Source organism: Prosopis cineraria, unplaced genomic scaffold, assembly GCF_029017545.1.
Source record: "Prosopis cineraria cultivar Desert tree isolate PC_DT_omini unplaced genomic scaffold, ASM2901754v1 PC9, whole genome shotgun sequence".
Lineage (NCBI taxonomy): Eukaryota > Viridiplantae > Streptophyta > Magnoliopsida > Fabales > Fabaceae > Prosopis > Prosopis cineraria.
This window is the reverse complement of record NW_026555340.1, coordinates 21,832,297-21,851,779: the sequence shown is the minus strand read 5'-3', so window position 1 is coordinate 21,851,779 and position 19,483 is coordinate 21,832,297. Positions and strand designations below refer to the sequence as shown.

General features: G+C 32.7%; 2 protein-coding genes and 1 long non-coding RNA gene across 5 annotated transcripts; 1 reads left to right on the top strand and 2 right to left on the bottom strand.

The window, feature by feature from the left end:
* Positions 1-3,619: 3,619 nt before the first annotated feature.
* Positions 3,620-5,743, bottom strand: LOC129320971 (uncharacterized). 2 transcript variants are annotated; one of them, XM_054966677.1, is made up of 3 exons: positions 5,648-5,743; positions 4,397-5,434; positions 3,620-4,132 (listed from the first exon to the last, which is right to left on the bottom strand). In XM_054966677.1, the coding sequence occupies exons 2-3, from the start codon at positions 5,423-5,425 to the stop codon at positions 3,971-3,973; spliced, it is 1,191 nt and encodes a 396-aa protein (XP_054822652.1). In that variant the 5' UTR covers positions 5,426-5,434; positions 5,648-5,743; the 3' UTR covers positions 3,620-3,970. The 2 variants fall into 2 exon arrangements, with proteins under 2 accessions (XP_054822652.1, XP_054822653.1); XM_054966678.1 differs by lacking the exon at positions 5,648-5,743 and adding an exon at positions 5,581-5,602.
* A 4,349-nt stretch (positions 5,744-10,092) lies between these two features.
* LOC129320872 (uncharacterized) lies at positions 10,093-12,441 on the top strand. Of its 2 annotated transcripts, none has more exons than XR_008595843.1 (5): positions 10,093-10,526; positions 10,641-10,746; positions 10,991-11,178; positions 11,910-12,024; positions 12,257-12,441. It is a non-coding gene; the product is annotated as an uncharacterized LOC129320872 (long non-coding RNA). The 2 variants fall into 2 exon arrangements; XR_008595844.1 differs by having other exon boundaries at positions 10,641-10,805.
* A 4,254-nt stretch (positions 12,442-16,695) lies between these two features.
* On the bottom strand, positions 16,696-18,846 carry LOC129319402 (protein DA1-related 5-like). The gene is made up of 2 exons (XM_054964460.1): positions 17,740-18,846; positions 16,696-17,018 (listed from the first exon to the last, which is right to left on the bottom strand). The coding sequence occupies exon 1, from the start codon at positions 18,762-18,764 to the stop codon at positions 18,198-18,200; it is 567 nt and encodes a 188-aa protein (XP_054820435.1). The 5' UTR covers positions 18,765-18,846; the 3' UTR covers positions 16,696-17,018; positions 17,740-18,197.
* Between the last annotated feature and the right edge of the window lie 637 nt (positions 18,847-19,483).

Sequence of the window (19,483 nt, the reverse complement as noted above, 5' to 3'; positions counted from 1 at the left end):
TGCTCCAATTCCCTTAAGTTTTATCTATTATTTATTCATTCTCCATATTTTAAACATGATATCTTAGCGGCTAACATTGGTCTATATATTTTTAGCGGCTAACATGTACATAAATTCTACTACTTCTTGTGTTAAAATTATTATTAGTACTACAAAAAAATGGGCAGAAGGAAAACAAACAAACATGACATTAAATCAGAATTCTGATTAAACGTGCGATGGATAAAACTTCAAAGAAAGGAAGACACAAGACAGAAAGGTTGTTGCCTATACATTTTGCTCATGAAATGTTCAACATGTTATTATTTCACCAACTCAGTAACAAAATTAATAGAAGAGTTATATACATATTTGCTTATTTAATTCCGAAAATGATAATAAAAGCTAACATTGGAAACAACTAAAATTTAAAGAAGGAGAGTAAAAAAAAAGTATAGAGGAGTAATATGAAAACAAGATAATAATATAGGAACTAATATTCCATGTAGTTTGCAGTCAACAAAGTCTGCGGTTGTAAAATGGTTTTATTTAATTAGGGTTAAGTCAATGGTCAAAAAAATTTCCTTTTATTAATTGATTAGGGTTATTTTAGTAAAAAAATATTAATTAATATCAAAAGTTTGTAAATTTTTTTTTTTTGATAAGAGTTTGTAAATTTTTTAATATACGGGAATACCACACCTTTTTAAGAAAGGATAAAGGATTCAATAAAAAAAAAACAAGAAGAAAGGATAAAGGATGGAGTAATTAAACTTAGTCTTTGTTTTTTTTTTTTCCGTAAAGAAACTTAGTCTTTCTTTTGTGGGGAAAAATAAAAAAAAAACTTAGGAGCTGTTTGATTTTTTTTTCATTTTTTGTCTTTAAAAATTATTTTGTAATATAGTTTTCAAAATTATTTGTTAAAAATGGTTTTAGAAAGAAAAATAGGTTGATAATAATGACTGCAGACAATTAATGATGACAGTGGTTTACGATTAAAATTGGTAAAGCAAACTATACTTTTCAATAATTAATGTAATGTGTTTTGAAAACAAGAAAAATAAAACGAAAATAATTTTAAAATGTTTCATCTTTTTGTTTTTTTTAAATAGTTTTGAGAACAAGTATGTTCAAAACATTTATCTAAATAATTTTTTTAATTTTTAAAAATATAAATAATTTTTAAAAACAGAAATCAAACAAGATTAGTCTTCCGCATATAGTCCTAGATCCTACTATTAAATTTTGGTTTGTCTTTTTTTGTCGGGCTTCGATTGGGTTGTTGGAAGCATTTTTTGATGGAAAAATGAAACTAGATAAGGGAAAGAAAATTGAGTTTAAAAATTAAAAAGAAATGAACTTGAAAATATGTTTAGCACTGACGAAAAATAATATTAATAATGGAATCTTAATTATAACATAATAATAAAAGAAAGAGAGTTACCCGGCTAACAGCAACTATTTCCTTTATGCTTGTATATCATGTATTTTCTAGAAGTTCATCTTGTCCTTAAACATAAGGAGTGCCACAATATTTTGAATAATTAAACAACTTTTTCTTTTTCATGATAAATGGATGAAATATTAATTGTATGTTTTACCCTCCACTATCATAATATTAATTTGATATACATTTATTTTCCATCTCTCACTCTAGGGCTTATTTGTTTTTTTAAATTTTTTTTCCAGATAAGTGTACTTTTTTTAATTGAATGTGTGATTCTTATTCTACTGTTTTGATCCTTGCTGTATATGGCCACTCTGTATGTATCTTCAAATCTCCTAATTAATGGCATTGGCAAGGGTTCCATGTTCTTTGATTTGAATTTCCTTTTTCTCCATTATATTATATTGATTTAAGATGAGAGGGATGCATCCTGAGAAGATGACTAGCATTAGCTTTAAAAAAAAATAAAATAAAAGGGACAATGCAATTTTTTTTACTCAAGTTTATATCTTGGTTTAGTCTCTCAAAATTAATTTTCTATTGATTTAGTTTCTTAAATTTACCTCAGTTATCATTTTGATCTTTATTGTTTAAAAAATAGATAACATTATTTGTTGGGCCTGCAGAGCATATCTAAAGAGGGGAGAACATGGTTGGATTATCCAATGGTTCCGGAAGGATACATTTAAGTGAGTATGACACCATATCTTAATTTAAAATTTTAAGGTATTAAGTTTATGGATCCTTTTCACTTATATATCTCTTCTCTAGCCAAGTTTACTCACACTTGATAACCCAACAATTTTTTTTTAAGTGTGAGTCCATCATTGACTACACAAATATGCTTCCCTCATTCGCCCACATTTTGAAAACACTAACCTGCTACCAATAGCTTAGCCTAATAACACTTGTGGGATTTTGAGGCTTTTTCTACTATGTTTACATGGGTCTTTTTTTAGAGTCAGGCTTTGATACCAGTTTTTGGGCCTGCGGAACATCTCTAAAGAGGGGAGAACATGGTTGGACCACCCAATGGCTCCAGAAGGACACATATAAGTGAGTATCACACTACATCTTAACTCAAAATCTTAAGGCGTTGAATTTATGAGTCCTTTCCACTTATGTATCTCTTCTTTAACCTAATTCAATCTAATGTGAGACTTTTCTTTACACTAAGTCAAGTCCACTCACACTTGACAATCCAACACTATTAAAATTTGTTGACATGGATAGTAGAATATTGATAATAGCCATGTATATTAATAAAAAAATGTAATTATTTAATTAAGAAAAAACATAATCTGAAATTTAAAAAAAAAAACAAGAAAACATAATGTAAGAGTTCATAATAAAAATTAAACATATTTGAGGATTAATTTGTTTTCATTTAGGTACATATACATATTGAATCATTAGTACATGTACTTACTAGTTACATGTTAGATTATTTTGAGAATTAATTTGTATTTTAAAACGGTTCCCAATTATCGATCGCTCGCTCGCTTCCTAACTTCCATCTTCAACATATATATCTTCACACCAATCCAATCCAATGCAAACCCACAATGCCATGTCCGGACAGACCAGCTACGAGGGACGGATCCAGGAAGTAGCACGTGGGGAGCCAAAATGATAAAAATTTATATTATAAGCATGAAAAGGGCAAATGGATTCCAGAAAGGCTAAATTACACAGTTTTGAAAACGTCCAAAGCAAATTTGTACTTTAGTTCTATATTATATATTCACATTCTTGATCTCATGGTGCATTGCAACAAGAACTTGGGACTAAAAATGAATAATTATTTATCTTAATTATTCACCGAAGACTATATCTCCCCTATACTTATTTCATAGCACTTAATGTTTAATCAACCCTTTTCATGCTTTTAATATATTAATTATTAATTATGTGATAGTTAATATGTAATTCTGCTGCCTAATGGTGTCATTAGGGTCATTATATTACTCTTAACCTGTTATGAGATTAATCCTACGAATGGTTCAATTCATATTCAAATCCATCCTATTAAATATTATACGAAATTAATAATTAATATATCGAGTCCAAACTAACAAATCCTTTCATTTCTCATGCCATCTCAAACAGTTAATTGCAAGACCTGTTCTATTTGTAGTATATATAACTTACAATTAATTAGTTAAACAATCATGAGCAGTTGGCAAAACTAGAGAAGCTAGATATAGCTTAAACATAACTAGGAATCCCAGTACAATTATTGTATTAAAAGCAATCAAAGAGAAGAAATCACAAACATGCTGACCCAAAAGACTGTTCAAACTAATCCCCGAAAAAGTATGGCCACGCGTGGCCGAAAGCACAACAAATTATTCAAATACACACCAACTGGCAACTAGTTTCCACTAATTCCACTCAAAATGTTGCTACAGCAGGTCCACTGTGCAATAATAGTGCATAAAAGTTGAGTCAAATATCCATTTTGATCATGACGACGACTTCAGAATATGAAAAACAAAAAAAAAAAAATGGAACATCAAAGTTGACGCTGATGATCTCTTTGTTTTAGCTTCCTGCCAAAGCTTCTTGTTGAAACCCCTCAATGGAACTTGAAATGGGACGATCGCAGTTCAAAAACTGATATGATTCTAAATTGTTGAGCATGTCGTGCGATTCAGATTCATACGATTTTGTTTCCATATGCCTCCGTTCCTTGATATGAGGATCCTGTAATATAATGCAGCTCATCATGATGAATCAAGATATGTATGATAATATTGAAAACCGAATCATCAATCCGCCCGATTGAACATATAAATCATCGAACCGGTGTTTAACTGGTTCAACGAAATGTAATGTTCTCTTTGACTATAATTCAACAGTGATTTTCGCCATAAATTCTTAAACCATTATCTTGGACAGTTTAATTACGGGTCTCGTTTTAAGTAACTTGCCAAAGAACAAGTTTAGAGCTGCCCTTATAATTATTACCTCATCAAAATAATGTGCATGCCTGGACGAGTATTCATTCTCATTCATCTCTAAGCCATCACTTGCTGCGTCAATCATCGATTCCATGCGAGCTTGCAGATGACGGCTATGAAATCTCAAGAGCTTATTTTCCAGTTCCACCATCTTCTTCTGGTACTCCCACTTCTTAACAATGTTCCACCATCCTATCTTTGAGCCGTTGAGAACCAGCATCTCACCCTCTTCCATCAGTCGTCTCAGTTTTTCACCATTTTGACTTCCATTATCAATCTCCTCCAGCACTGTAGCCAGTGATCTCATAGTAGCCCTCAGTTTGTTTACTGTTTTTTTCAGCGTACCAGTGTCGTTTATGATCATCGCCAAACCAGTGTCAGTTTCAAGCCCCAACAAGACGAGTTTGCAGATGAGCAAAACCATAAAGAAAATGATTTTCACTGTTGCTTCTCCGGTAACATAGAACATGATAATCGCGAAAATGAGCGTAGGTATGTCAAGCCTTGGAACTCCGGTATAAGGCGGTGGAGCTACAACGGGAGCTCGCCGATGTACCGGTCTGCCGGAACCGCCGCTGCCACCACCACCGGAGGAAGGTCTCAGGGTTTGAATCTGATCGGAGAGCTGGTCGACTTTCAAGTGCAGAAGCTTGACCTCCCGAAATGTGCCCAATTGGGTGTGTTTATTGTTGAATCTGATGATGTCGTTGTCAAGCTCAACAAGCTTCTTGTGGTAATATATCTTCTTGATAAAGTCTCGTCGTCGCAAGAGAAGGCACTTTGAAACTAGGTCCTTGCCCTTTTCCAACAGTGACTTTAAACGCTTTACTTCACGCTGATCGGATCGCTTCAGCTTTGCGTTCAAGTTTTCTATATCTCTGACCATTGGATCGAGATCTTGGAGTGTTTCATCAAGGTCCTGCAATTTCTCTTCGAAGTCTTTGAGACGGTTCTTGGCGTCCTTCACTGCTTTCCATAACTCTGCAAACACGGTTCCTAGAGCAGCACCACCGATCAGCTCGCCGACGCCTCCCATTGTCTGCGTCTGAAACAGATCAGTTAACTGATTTGAGAGACAGCAAGAAAACAACTTCTATTTCAAGTAACATAACACGCGTTAACTTGCAGTCGTTTTCACACGTCTTTACAATTGTTTTATCAGAATTATTGGGAAGACGATTTCTTGGAAACCTCGAAAGGCCTCTTTCACGGCCTGATTTTGGGAGCCAGGAAGAATGACGCGGGACGGCCAATTTACCTTTTAGAATATTCCATGTGGTTTCGCAGTCAACGGAAGTCCCGCTGTTGTAAACCATACAACATGTGAAAGTGATGACAGGAATTGAGTTTGAGTACCGGAAATGCATCAGCCTGGATGACTCTTGTGATTCTTGTCATACTTCAATTCGGATTAATCTGGCCCTATTAAATCACAGCTTCAGTGAGGCAGGTCTAGAACATTGAGTGCTCACAAAAAAAAAAAAAAAATAAAACAGTTTTAATTAATTTATGTACTGTGCTCAATTAATGCTAATAAACATGATCTTCTTTACTTTATTCCAACTTGGGCTGAGCCTATAGTCAAAAAGGTTGGGCTAAGTCTTTTCATTAATTGATTAGGGGTATTAAGGAGATTCTAAAGTGGATGGCAAAATTTGAATGTAATGCATGCACGAGTTTTTCCATCCTATAGGTTCATTTCATAATAGTAGCGTGGTTCCATCAGTCGAGTGTAATTAGAAGACACTTTGGCAAATTTATACTTTTTAATAAATTAGTTAATAACATTTAAAATTATGCATTATTTTCATGTTTATTGTTATTTAATAGATGTTTTTATTAGAAAATATTATTTATTACACTCCTAATTAAACAATATTTTTGAGAAAAAAATTCATATTAATTATACTTTAAAAGATATAAAATGTATTATATTTTTAAACATGACAGTCTCTCCTTCATAAAATATAAAGCATTTTTTTGACAAAATTATACATGCTAATGAAATATGTGAAATGCCCTTTATTAATAAGAGAGAGTGAAGAAAATTTATTTAAATGATGAACAATGACTACACTAAACCAAGTAAATGATACCAACAAAATTTGGCTCATAATTCATAAAGTCATGATCAAATCTTGCTATTAATGTGATGATCTTATTGGTGAGTGATTTATAAGATACCTTTGTAAGCATTTTTTAAGGATAGATGCATATCCTGACTCTAGTGAGACTCGAGATCTAAAATTCACCTAAACTTTTATGTATAAAGAAAAAACCAAGTAAATGATGAACTTTTGTGTTGCATGAGTGTTCTCTCTTGATAATTTAATATGTGGTTTTTATTGTTTGTTAGTTGAATAACAATGAGGTGTAGGTTGTCCATTTCTCCTTTTCTACGTGTGGGTGTGTGTGTGTATACATCGTGGGTGCACGTGTTGAATGGTTATGCATAGCTAATGGGATATACAAAAATCTAGTTGTGTATAATAGTCAATATGAGGTGCATAGTGCAGGTTTAAATGAAAGATATGCAATCTCTTATGGGGTTTAAATGGAAGCTTTTCGTTTTCTTCACCTAGTTTTCTGCAATATGAGATTGAAAATTAAAACCATTGCATGTGTTGTACAAATTAAATGATGTATATATATGTATCTGATTTTTTTCTATGTTAATAACTTATTAAATTCAAAGGAAATAAAATTGTCAATATATAATAGGGTATTAGACGTTGTCATTTTCTGTTCCATATCTTGTCATTTCATTGCTGCGAACTTGTTAACGACAATTATGTAGAGATATATGGCACTTTTTAATACTTTTTAAAAAATTGTGAATATATACCTATTACCTTATTGCCAATTTCTTTAACTTTTGTTGTCACTTTTAAGCATGAATGTTTTGTTTCAACTTTTCACTCTCACTTTCTGTCATTATATTTTCGTCTTTTCTCTAATGTTATTGAACAAAAAGTGAAAAAACATGAAAAAGAAAATTCTGATTTTTTTTTTTAAGAATAACTTTTAACTTTTTGTTTTTCAAAACATATGATAAAAACACATTTTCATGCCTGTTTGGACTGAAAACATATATGGTATGGGCTGAAAAATCGAGACTGCCAAGGTCCAACTCAAGGGAACTCCACAATAGGTCCACTCTATTATTATTTGAAGGCCAGACCTTTTGAGGATTAGTGAAATTTCGATGGAGCAATGACGACTAGATCCTAAGGCCGTCCCCCACTATCCGTGAAACTCGCAGCACCATGTTTCCTCGATGAGGTGCACCCACAACTCTTAAACTGGCGCAAACCATTAATGCTCCTTGACGAACTTCAATTTCAAAGAAGAGTGTCATTGCCTACCATATAAATGGCAACGAGTGTATAACTAAAACTTGCTTGAACATTATGTGACTTCACTGTAACAAGCAAAACTCAACTGATCCTATGTCAGTCTAAAGCTTGGCTATAATGCGACCCTTAATCTTTAGTCTAGACCTAGAGGCTTGCTGCTTTTCTTTTCCCTCCGGTTACAGGAGCACCCTCGCTATAATTACTCTCAAGTAAAGCATTTCAGCATGCATACTTGCTTGAGTTTTAATTAGCTTTGGCACTCTAAGAAAATTATGGTAAATGGGCATGATGCTATGAACCATTTTTGCTAACAACTTTTTAGTGCGAGCAAAACTATTTTCACTTTTTTTGGCTTTTATAGATAAAAATTTGAACACACTGTACCGCGTATACTCCCATATACTACAAAGATATTGGCTCAACTGGTAAGGATATGCTCCATAACCCATAAAGTTGTGGATTCAAATTAATTCCTATTAATTGTTATTAATTGTTGATGTTAAGACCTTATTAATAGATAATCTATAAATACATCCGTCAGCACTCTTTGAATATAGAGACATGCATTGGTCCTGCAGTCTTAATAAGTTCCCAGGACCTAACTCATAAAATGTTGTATATGTACTAAAAAAAAATTATTATAGGTTTGACTTTTCTTTGGATGTTCAAGTCATTGTTTAATTTGTTGGAAGCATTTTGATGTAAATAGAACTGAAAAAGAAAAAAGGTCAATAAATTGAATTGGAAATGTAAAAGGAAATAAGTTTGAAAATATGTTTAGTCTGATAGTAAGGTCTAACAGAATCTTAACATAATTTTTGTTTGGTGCATATGAATTGGGTATGGACTATGGAAAAGGAAGCAAAAACATGCCCTTGGGTAAAAATAAGTTTATAAGATTCAATGGCATGGTGAAAAACACATTATCTCAGTGACTAGATTGATTCTTAACCCTATATAAATATAAAATATAATTTCACATTCAAGCTAACCCTACATTAATATTATTTTCTCTCTCATATCATATTTGTACTCAACATTTCACAAACAAAAAGAAGAATACTAAGTCCATCTTCAATAATAATAGTCCCATATAGTGGAGTTTGAATTAGTTTAAACAGGATATGGTAATACCCCTTCAGGTTTCCCAAGATACTGGGCTGAATCAAAGAATGAGAAGAAATCACAAACAAGTACATATGGGCCCAAACGAATGTTCAACCTAATCCTTGAAAAAAAAAAAAAAGGAGATAGCCATACATGGTCTTGCTCCAGCAGGTCCCCGTGCAAGTAGTGCAAACAATTTGAGCCCAATTTTGATCATGACGACTTCAAACTAATATAAAAAAAAAAAAATGAAACATGAAAGTTACGTTGTAACTCCCTATGTTTTAGTTTCCTAATGTTTGTTGCTGAAACCCCTCAATGGAACTTGAAACGGGGCTATTGTAGTCCAGAAACTGATAGGATTCTAAATTGTTGAGTATGTTGTGTGATTCTGATTCAGACGCTTTTCTTTTCATATGCCTCCCTTCCTTTATATAAGGATCCTGTCAATGCAATGCAACTCATTATCATGATCATGAATCACCCAAAAACTTTCCTTCACAGCCTTCAAGATGATGAAATTACATATTTAAGATGGGGGAATTTGGGTTTTAAAATAAATTTCACTTTTAAAACTCTTTTATTTGGTTGGTATAAAAATTTCAAATTCAAAAATAAAGAAAATAAAGAGACGGGAGATGAAAATGGAAAGAGGACAACAGGATTATATTAACTTATAGTATTTCAAAACTAGGATGTACTATCCGAAATTTGAAATGATAAAAAAAATCATAAAATATGAATTTATTAAATCCAAGTCGTCCTTAAAATTTGATGGATCCAAATAGTAGATTCAACTTAAATGAAAGCCTAATTTTAAATCCCCTAGATTCAAACCCAACATAATTGTAATAAACAGTGACTTGAAACACCAAGACTCGCGCAACAACTTAGATCAGACATAATTATTAGTAATATCCAATGGCAAAACAAAACAAGAAAAAAAAAGAAAACACCATTTGCAAGGCCTTACGCTACTACAAAATTATTTGAATATGACATTTCATACTTATCACTTATAATAATCAAATGCGGAGAATATTTGATAATTATTTTTAATAATCGTTAAATATATAAATAAATATTTAATAATTATTTAAAATGACAGTCAACTAAGTATATATTTTCATTTTTTAAATATTTACATATTTAATGCTTATTTAATACTAAATGTCAAATATTTAAAATATTTATTTGACATTCATCAACAAACAAACTTATTCCCTTACATTTTCCGTCAATCCCTCGACTCGTCCACACCTCCCCAAACCCCCACCCTTCTTAAGCCCATTCTCTCCTCCTCACTTCCTTGTTCCGTCGCCTTGCCACTATTGCACCACTGCCTCTGCCTCTCCCTCTAGTTTTCACGATTTAATTTTCTTGTTGATTTTGGTTTCTTTGTTTCGATTTTTTGAGCTGAGAGTGAGAGATTGATAACGAAGTTCAGGAAGCAGCTGAAGAAGTAGATCGCGGAGTCGTTGCCGAAATGGCTTCCTGTTGTACAAGGAGTTGAAGAATCTAGTGTGGCTGATATCGACAGCTCTGCTGCTGTCGAACGGAGTGAGGGAGTTCAATAAAGCAAAGGCAGAGTTTGTGTGTATGACGAACAACGACATCGACCAGTTCAACAACTTCTTCATGGAGCAGGGGGAGGATTTCGTGATTCGGCACGAGGTGTGTGTGTGTGTATAGATTCTTCTAATGAATAAAACTTGAAAAATTGGTTGAATTTGATGCTGAGGAATAATTTGATTGGTTACTAATTGCGATTATATGTGTAATTTGCAGGCTCTGGAAGAGAAGATGAAGGAAATGAGAGAGAGATTGGGAAAACGGAAGTGAGGATTCAGAAACAAAGTATAAGGAAGAGATGGCAAAGATCAGAAAAGATATGGTTTGGTTTCCATGGCGAAATGGTCCTCTTAGTTAGTTACAGTAGCATTAATTACACTGGTATCACTCATTTTATTGCCTCTTTTTTCAAATCACGTTTTCTTCTTCCTACTATTGTTATTGCTTTTTGTGGATAAGCATGTTTTTGCTGTGAAAATTTTATTGTGAATAATATTTATTTTTTGATTTTTTATATATTTGTTGCCTTTTTCTTGTGTGTCCTTTGCTACCATCACGTTATTTAGGAATTGATGCTCCCACACAAAGCGAAAATTGCTCTTGTGAAAAGATCAGATCAAGTGTGTCACTCTGTTTTAGCTTGGAAGGGCATAAAGAAAGTAATTATGAACTTATTACTGATGGACTTAAATGGCAAGCGTGTGATTGGTCTTGCATTAATGTGTTCAGCCAAGCTTGGTGACTTATGCAGAGGGTAAGTCCTAGGGACCTTATCCTTGTTGGAGTACTATTGAGAATTGAGAAATTGATAAAAGCATGTCAAGTTTGCTATTAATTTCCAACACGAGCACACTTTTTCTATACTTGCACACCTTTTTTGCGCATATAGGAACAAAAGAGACCTATCAATTTCACAACTTCTTTGTTGTTTGTTTTCTACTCTCTTAATTATAATTAAATATCACAGGACAGAAAGTAAAGCCAAATGGGTACATTGAAAACATATAGAAATTCATTAGGTTTCACAACTTATATCCATTTGCATTCTATGATAGCTCATGTATTCAAAATGGTTTTTTGGATTTATTAAAATGATTATGCTTAATATTCATGGCTATGTAATCTCAATGCTGATGATTTTTATTGTTCTTTTGTTTACTTACTAAGTGACAGCTTTGTTAATGCTTAAAACAAGGAAACTCATTAGGAAGGTTAGGAGTCACTGGATATATAAGCTTTGGCAATAACAATGCTGAAAATTGTATGATTTATTTGGATTAGGATGTTATTATTGTTATTATTATTATTATTATTATTTTTTAGTTATATTGGAATTTATTTATAAGTCTAATTCCCTTCTCATCGCAACTGATGCCTTTTCACTGACTCAAGACATTCCTGAAGTCAAATTTCCTCCATATTCTTCTACGGTGGAAACTCAATAAGCTAATTTGTACTACATATCATGGGTCATTGTTTTGCCAGAACCAAATTGAAGCTCCTCTGGATATATATTTAAGTTTGACTGTTACACAAAAACTGAAGTTCACAATTGGGGAAGTATCTTCAGAAATGGGGTTATGCTACTGAAGCCACAAAGGTTTGTGCCATTTAATTATGTCCTGTCGTCTATGCAATGATTTATGACTCTATGCTTAAGATATTGTTACATATATTTCGAGTGATAATAGTCTATTCAATCATGACTCGAATCTATTTTATGACTGTGCTCTATACAATTGCAAAAGGGACTAAAATCTATATCTCAGAAGAAAAAAAAGAATAGAAGATAGCAAAACTGAGATGCCAATATGTTTTCCTGTGCTTTGCAGGGAGAAGCGCAAATTGGGTAGCCACAATGGCAGGGCGTCTGACCTGAATGTTACGGAGTTGAAATTTCTAATTATCAATATAAAGCATGTGGTGTTGTATTTATTTTTCTCACCCAAAAGTTTGGATATGAAATTTAGGCTCTTGATTTTTCGTTGTGAACTTTTTCCCCCATAACTTTCATTAAGTGTGCTTATTGTCGATGATGTATTGTTCATGTAAGTATTAATATGCATTTAAATTTTATCCGTTGTGATCAATATAAAGCATGTGGTGTTCTTGCCTTGTATAATTTATTAATGGCTAAAATGCATAAAATTTTCCTGAGTTGTGAGGTAGTTGCAAATGATCCCCTTTACATTTAAACATTTAAAAGTAACTCCTCTAACTTTCAATTTTGTTTTTTAAGGTTTCCTACCTTTAATTAACTCTATTATGTTATTAACATAATTTGCTTTCTAGAATCATATAAAAGATTTTTTTTTTAGAATTTAATATTCATATGGGAGTTGTTGATATTTTTTATTGAATATTTTTTAACACAATCCGGGCAACAAAATATGAATATTAATCACATTAATACAATATAAGAAATTATTTATTATTTTTTTCAATTAAAATAGCTTTTTATATTAAATAAATAAAAAATATTTAAAAAATGTCGTTGATAAGAATTATATAAATAAAAATTTATGTTTTAATATAAGAAAATTAAACATTGTTGATAACAAAAAAATAATAAAACTAACACAAAAGCAAATACTATGAATAATAATATTTTTTCGCTATTAATGCCTCAACTATCTAAATAAAAAATAAAAGAAGTCATTTATAAATAATTTTACAATATAATTTGCTTATTTAAAAACATTCATGGACACTCTAACATGAGACTCCATTCTTCTTCACAGGAAGGATAAGCTAGAGCCTTGAGCATTAGTAGGAAGGCTATCCTGCATAAATAACAAAAAAATAATTATTACTTTACTTGATCAAATTCATTTACCCAATGATAACACGTTGGGCTCACGCTCTATAATATTACTCAAGTAAGCATCAATGTCATATTCACAAACTCTCTTAACTTCAATTATCACTTTTATAACATAGTTCAATTATTCATTTAGCCACGCATATCATACTCACATATTAATATAACCGCATATCATTACATCATATATCACACACTTCGCATTCTAATGCATAGTTATAGCTTTGAAAATCACTTGAGATTTAATTTCACTTTTCAATTTTAATAGGATTCATACAGTATCATAGGGTTTATAGCTTGCTTCCACATTAATAAACTCAATTATACAAGCAAAAACTCATTTTCACATTATAATATAATTAATAAATAACTATTTAAGATAAATTTTTTCTAGTTATCTCAAATTTTTGAGAGGTTAAAGGTTTACCTCTCAATATCTTACTTTCAAGCTTGCTTTTCTAAACTAAATACGGTGCCCAGACGATTAATCTACAATTAATTAAGTTTGAATTTATCAACATTATTGAAAACACATTTTCAACTCTCATTTTCCACTTCTAAAATATCAAATACCCTTATTTTTCATATTTAGGCTTATCTATTGGGTATATTAACTTTTATCCAAACCCAACTAACCATTATGAATCTCACATGGAGTCATTAATGCCTCAACCATCCTCAAAACTCGCATTTAATGCCTTATTTTTTTTTTTTTTTGACATTAATGAGGCTTGACAATCAAACACTTATAAAATCATCAATATTAGGTTGAAATAATCTAAACAACTCTCTATTAACTCTATTTAAGTTAATAAGTTTAGACTCATAGTTCGTATAGACAAAAAATCATTATTTCTATTCAAACTTTGACTTAAATCTTTATGAAAATAGAAGAGAATGGGAGGAAAGGAGTTTAAGAACCTTACTTTAGATATTTCTAGTTTCAAAATGCTTCTAAACTTCCAATGTGATAAGCCCTAGCAAAGAAATGTTGAGCCTTTCATTTTCTCCTTCTATTCCTCTCTGGTTTTTTGAGCAAACAGCAATTGATTTAAGCAGAAATTTAATCATATGTCACAACACATGGCACAAAGAGGTCTTCCCTCATTGCTTACCTCCCATGCACCGCGGCCCATGGCAAACATGCTACACACTGTAATATATAGCACAGAGGTTCCTTCTTTGATTTTTCTCTCTTTTTATTGCTTGAATGACCCAACTTCACTTCAGATCCATAATTAGGGTTGAAATTACAATCAAAACTTATTAAACCTCTACACCACATCAAATCATTTAATTATCATAATTAAACTTAGTTAATTAGGGTAAAATTTTTCTAGGATGTTGCATGCCACCTCTTTCTTTAAATTAATGTATCTTTGCTTTCTTGCATCTATATTAATTTTTCTTACTTTGAATTGTTACATCCAGGTAAACTATGGTAAGAGAGCCTAGGTTTTTCGCGTGTGATTAAAAGTCAAATTCTTCTTTTATCTTGAAACTCCGCATCTTTAACATGTCTCACGACACTCCTTTTTTCACTAAATAATATGGGATTGAAGATTAACCATTGCATGTGCTGAGACAAATGATGTATAAATATGCATTTGATTTTCTTCTGTTTTAATAACATATTAAATTCAAAGGAAATAAAGTTGTCAATAATAGGGTATTAGAAGCTGTCATTTTCTGTTCCGCTCGTCAAATTAGTTATTGTCACTTTTTAATACTTATAAAAAGATTGTGAATATATACCGATTACCTTATATTGTCAATTTCTTTAACTTTTGTTGTCACTTTTAAGTATGAATGTTTTGTTTCAACTTTTCATTCTCACTTTTTGTAATTATATTTGTGTCTTTTCTCTAATTTTATTGAACAAAAAGCAACAAAACATTAAAAAAATAATTTTTTATTTTTTTAAAATAACTTTTAACATTTTTGGTTTTCAGAACATATAATGAAAAACACATTTTCAAACTTGTTTGGACCAAAAATATAAATGCTATGGGCTGAAAAATCGAGAATGAGGTCCAACTTAAGGGAACTCGACCATAGGTCCACTCTATTATTGTTTGAAGGCCGGACCTTTCGAGGATTAGTGAACATTGTGTTTCGATGGAGCAATGACGACCAGGTCCTAAGGTCACTCCCCACAATATATCCGTGAAACTCGGAGAACCAAGGCGCGAACCATTGATGCTCTTTGATAAACTTCAATTTCAAAGAAGAGTGTCATTGCCTGCCCATATATAAAAGGCAACGGGTGTGTAACTAAAATTTGCTTGAACATTATACACCTCGACTGTAACAAGCAAAACTCAATTGACCCTATATGTTCATGCGACCGTTAATCTTTAGTCTAGACCTTCTCGTCTTGTTGCTTTCTTTTCCCTGCGATCACCGAAGCATCCTCACTATAATTACTCTCAAGTAATGCATTTCAGCACACAAACTCGCATATACTTTTAGTTCTAATTAGTTTTGGCACTTTAAAAAAATTGTGGAAAACAGGCACGACGCTACAAACCATTTTTACTAACAACTTTTTAGCGTGAACTAAACTACTTTTACTTTTTTGGTTTTCATAAATAATTTTTTTTTGAAAATAGAAAATCAAGCAAGCCCAAACTGTTCCACATATACTCCCTTGTACTATTCAATTCAATATAACTAACAAAGGTACTGGTTCAATTGTTAAGGATTTGCTCCATAACCTATAAAGTCATAGGTTCAAATTAATTCCTATTAATTGTTATTAATTGTTGATGTTAAAATCTTGTTAATGGATGATCTATAAGTACATCCATTAGTACTCTTTGAATACAGAAACATGCATTGGTCCTATGTTTTTGGTAAGTTCCCAGAACTTAACTCATAAACTTTTGTATGCTAAAAAAATTATTATAGGTTTGACTTTTCTTTGAATGTTTAAGTCACTGTTTAATTTGTTGGATAGGAAATTTAAAAGGAAATAAGTTTAAAAATATATGTTTGGTCTGATAGTAAATTCTAATAGAATCTTAACGTAATTTTTGTTTGGTGAATGTGAATTGAGTATGGACTATGTAAAAGGAAGCAAAAACAAAACAAAAAGACCCTAATGCCCTTGGGGAAGAAAAAGCTCTCTAAGATTCAACGGTATGGTGAATAACACATTAACTCAGTGGCTAGATTGATTCTTAACCCTATACAAGTATAAAGTATAGTTCCATATTCAACCTAGCCCTACATTAATATTATTCCTCTCTCATATCATATTTGTACTCAACATTTCGCAACCAATAAAGATAATGCTAAGCCTGTCGTTAATAATAATAGTCTCACATAACAGGGTTTGAGTTAGTTTAAACAAGAGATGATAATACTGCCGTCCGGTTTCTCAGGATACCGAGATGGAATCAAAAAACGAGAAGTCACAGACACATATTTATTGACCCAAAGGATTGTTCAACCTAATCCTTGAAGAAAAGTATAGCCATACATGGTCTTGCTCCGGCAGGTCCCCGTGCAAGGAGTGCATACAATTTGAGCCCAATTTTGACGACTTCAGACTAGAAAAAAAAAAGAAAGAAAGAATAAAACATGAAAGTTACGTTGTAGCTTCCTATGTTTTAGTTTCCCAATGCTTGTTGTTGAAATCCCACAATGGAACTTGAAACGGGGCTATTGTAGTCCAGAAGCTGATAGGATTCTAAATCGTTGAGCATGTTGTGTGGTTCTGATTCATATGCTTTTCTTTCCGTATGCCTCCCTTCCTTCATATGAGGATCCTGTCAATGTAATGCAACTCGTCATCATGATCATGAATCACCCAAAAACTTTCCTTCACAACCCTCACGATGATGAAAGTATTTAAGGTGTAATTTTGAATGGGTGAATTTGGGTTTTAAAATAAATTTCACTTTTAAAACTCTTTTGTTTGGCTGGTATAAAAATTTCAAATTCAAAAACAAAGAAAATAAAGAGACAAGAAACGAAAATGAAAGGAGGACAAGTGGATTATATTAGCTTATAATATTTCAAAACTAGGATATACTATGCGGAATTTGAAATTATAATAAAACATGAATTTATTTGAATTTATTAAATCCAAGTTCTTAAAATTTTATGGATCGTCCAAATAGTATATTCAACTTAATGCAAGCCTAATTTTAAATACCCTAGATTCAAGCCCAGCATAATTGTAATAAACAGTGACTTGAAACACCAAGACTCACGCAACAACATAGATCAGACATAATTATTAGTAATACGCAGTGACAAAACAAAACAAAACAAAAACATCACCATTTGCAAGGCCTCGGTCCATTGAGCACAATATTATGTCAATGACAAGTATTCTTAATTAGAAAAATGAGGAATATCATGTACTTAATTACATTCAACAAAACATGTAGACTAAAAATAAAAGTATATACTTGGAAAAAAAATTAAAGTTTAGAGCTGCCGTTAATTGGGACCAGAAATTGAACAAAATATAATTATATTTACCTCATCAAAATAACGTGCGGGCTTATAAAAAGAATATTCATTCTCATTCATCTCTAAGCCATCACTTGCCGCGTCAATCATCGTTTCCAAGCGAGCTTGCAGATGACGGCTATGGAACCTTAAGAGCTTATTTTCGAGCTCCACTATCTTTTTCTGGTACCCCCACTTCTTAACAACGTTCCAAGATCCTATCTTTAAGCCATTTCGAACCAGCTTCTCACCCTCTTCCATAAGTCTTCTCAGTCTTTTCACCATTTTGACTTTCATGATCAATCTCCTCCAGCACCGGAGCCAGTGATTTCAGGGTAGATCTTAGTTTTTTTATCGTCGTTTTCAGCTGACCAGCGTCGTTTATGATCATGGCGATTCCAGTGTCAGTTTCAAGCACCAACAAGACGAGTTTGTAGATGAGCAAAGCGAAGAAGAAAATGACCAACGCTATTCCAGTCCCGGCAGCATCAAAGACAACATAAAGGTAAACGACAGCGAGGACGAGAAAAGGTATATTGTAAGATCTTGGAACTCCGGCATAAGGTGGAAGAGCTACCACCACCACCACCACGACCGGAGGATTTACTAGTGGAAGGTCTTTGGCTTTGAATCTGATCGGAGAGTTTGTCGACTTTCAAGTGTAGAAGCTTGACCTCCCGAAAAGTGTTCAACAGATTGTGTTTATTGTTGAAGATGATGATGTCGTTGTCGAGCTCCACAAGCTTCTTGTGGTAATATATCTTCTTGATGAAGTCTCGTCGTCGAAAGAGAAGGCACTTGGAAACAAGATTCGAACCCTTTTCCATCACTGACTTTAAGTGATCTACATCACGCTGATCGGATCGCTTCAGCTGGGCGTTGAAGTTTTGTATATCTTTGACCATTGGATCGAGATCTTGGAGAGTTTCATCCAGGTCCTGCAATTTGTTTTTGAAGTCTTTGAGACGGTTCTTGGCATCCTTCACTGTATTCCATAACTCTGAAAACACGGTTCCCAGAGCGGCACCACCAACCAGCTCGCCTACGCCTCCCATGTCTTCCTGCCTTGACAATCACTCTGCGTCGTCGATCGTCGACCAAAACTCAGTTACCTCATCTGGTTTATATGAGTGAGAGAGAGAGAGAGAGAGAGAGGAAGCAAATTGTAATTCAAGAACGACGCTCAACTGAACTCCTTTCGTTACTCAGTGCTCTCGAAATAATAATAATAATTAATCAGTGCCATGCATAGATGTTAATTTTAGTAGAAAAATTATGACTGCTTACATATGAGATATCCAGTATGTACAAAGGCAGATAACGCCGTCTAAAAAAATTTACTTTTTTGAGGACAGAACCAGTTATATTAAAAGATAAACAATTATATATGAACTAAACAGATTCAGCTTCCGTGCTCATCGCCCGACACTCGTTAGGGTGATGAGATTAACCATCTAAATTAAAAATTTTATAAAATACTCGACATAAGTAGTGCCTCAGTTTAGCAGGGATAGAGGGTAGTCTCAGTTTTTTAAGCATATATTTCTAATATTTTATGCGGATTTTCGAGGACCATTTGTGGATATGCATGCCTGGAATTATAATAGTGCAGGAGAGCCAATGGCCTTGTACATTGACGAAAGTTGTGCGAAGTTTCGCAGTCAACGAGAATCTTCCCTCTCAAATTATAAAATATTTTAAAATAAAATTAGGTATATTAATAAAATTTATTAAATATATTTTATAATTTTATTTTTTAAAAAATAAAAATATG

Bases quoted from the DNA above. Each gene is read 5' to 3' on its own strand.
- LOC129320971 (XM_054966677.1), bottom strand. From the start codon at position 5,425: ATGGGAGGCGTCGGCGAGCTGATCGGTGGTGCTGCTCTAGGAACCGTG. The intron at 4,133-4,396 runs GTAATAATTATA...ATTATATTACAG, and splicing joins ATGCACATTATTTTGATGAG to GATCCTCATATCAAGGAACG.
- LOC129319402 (XM_054964460.1), bottom strand. From the start codon at position 18,764: ATGGGAGGCGTAGGCGAGCTGGTTGGTGGTGCCGCTCTGGGAACCGTG.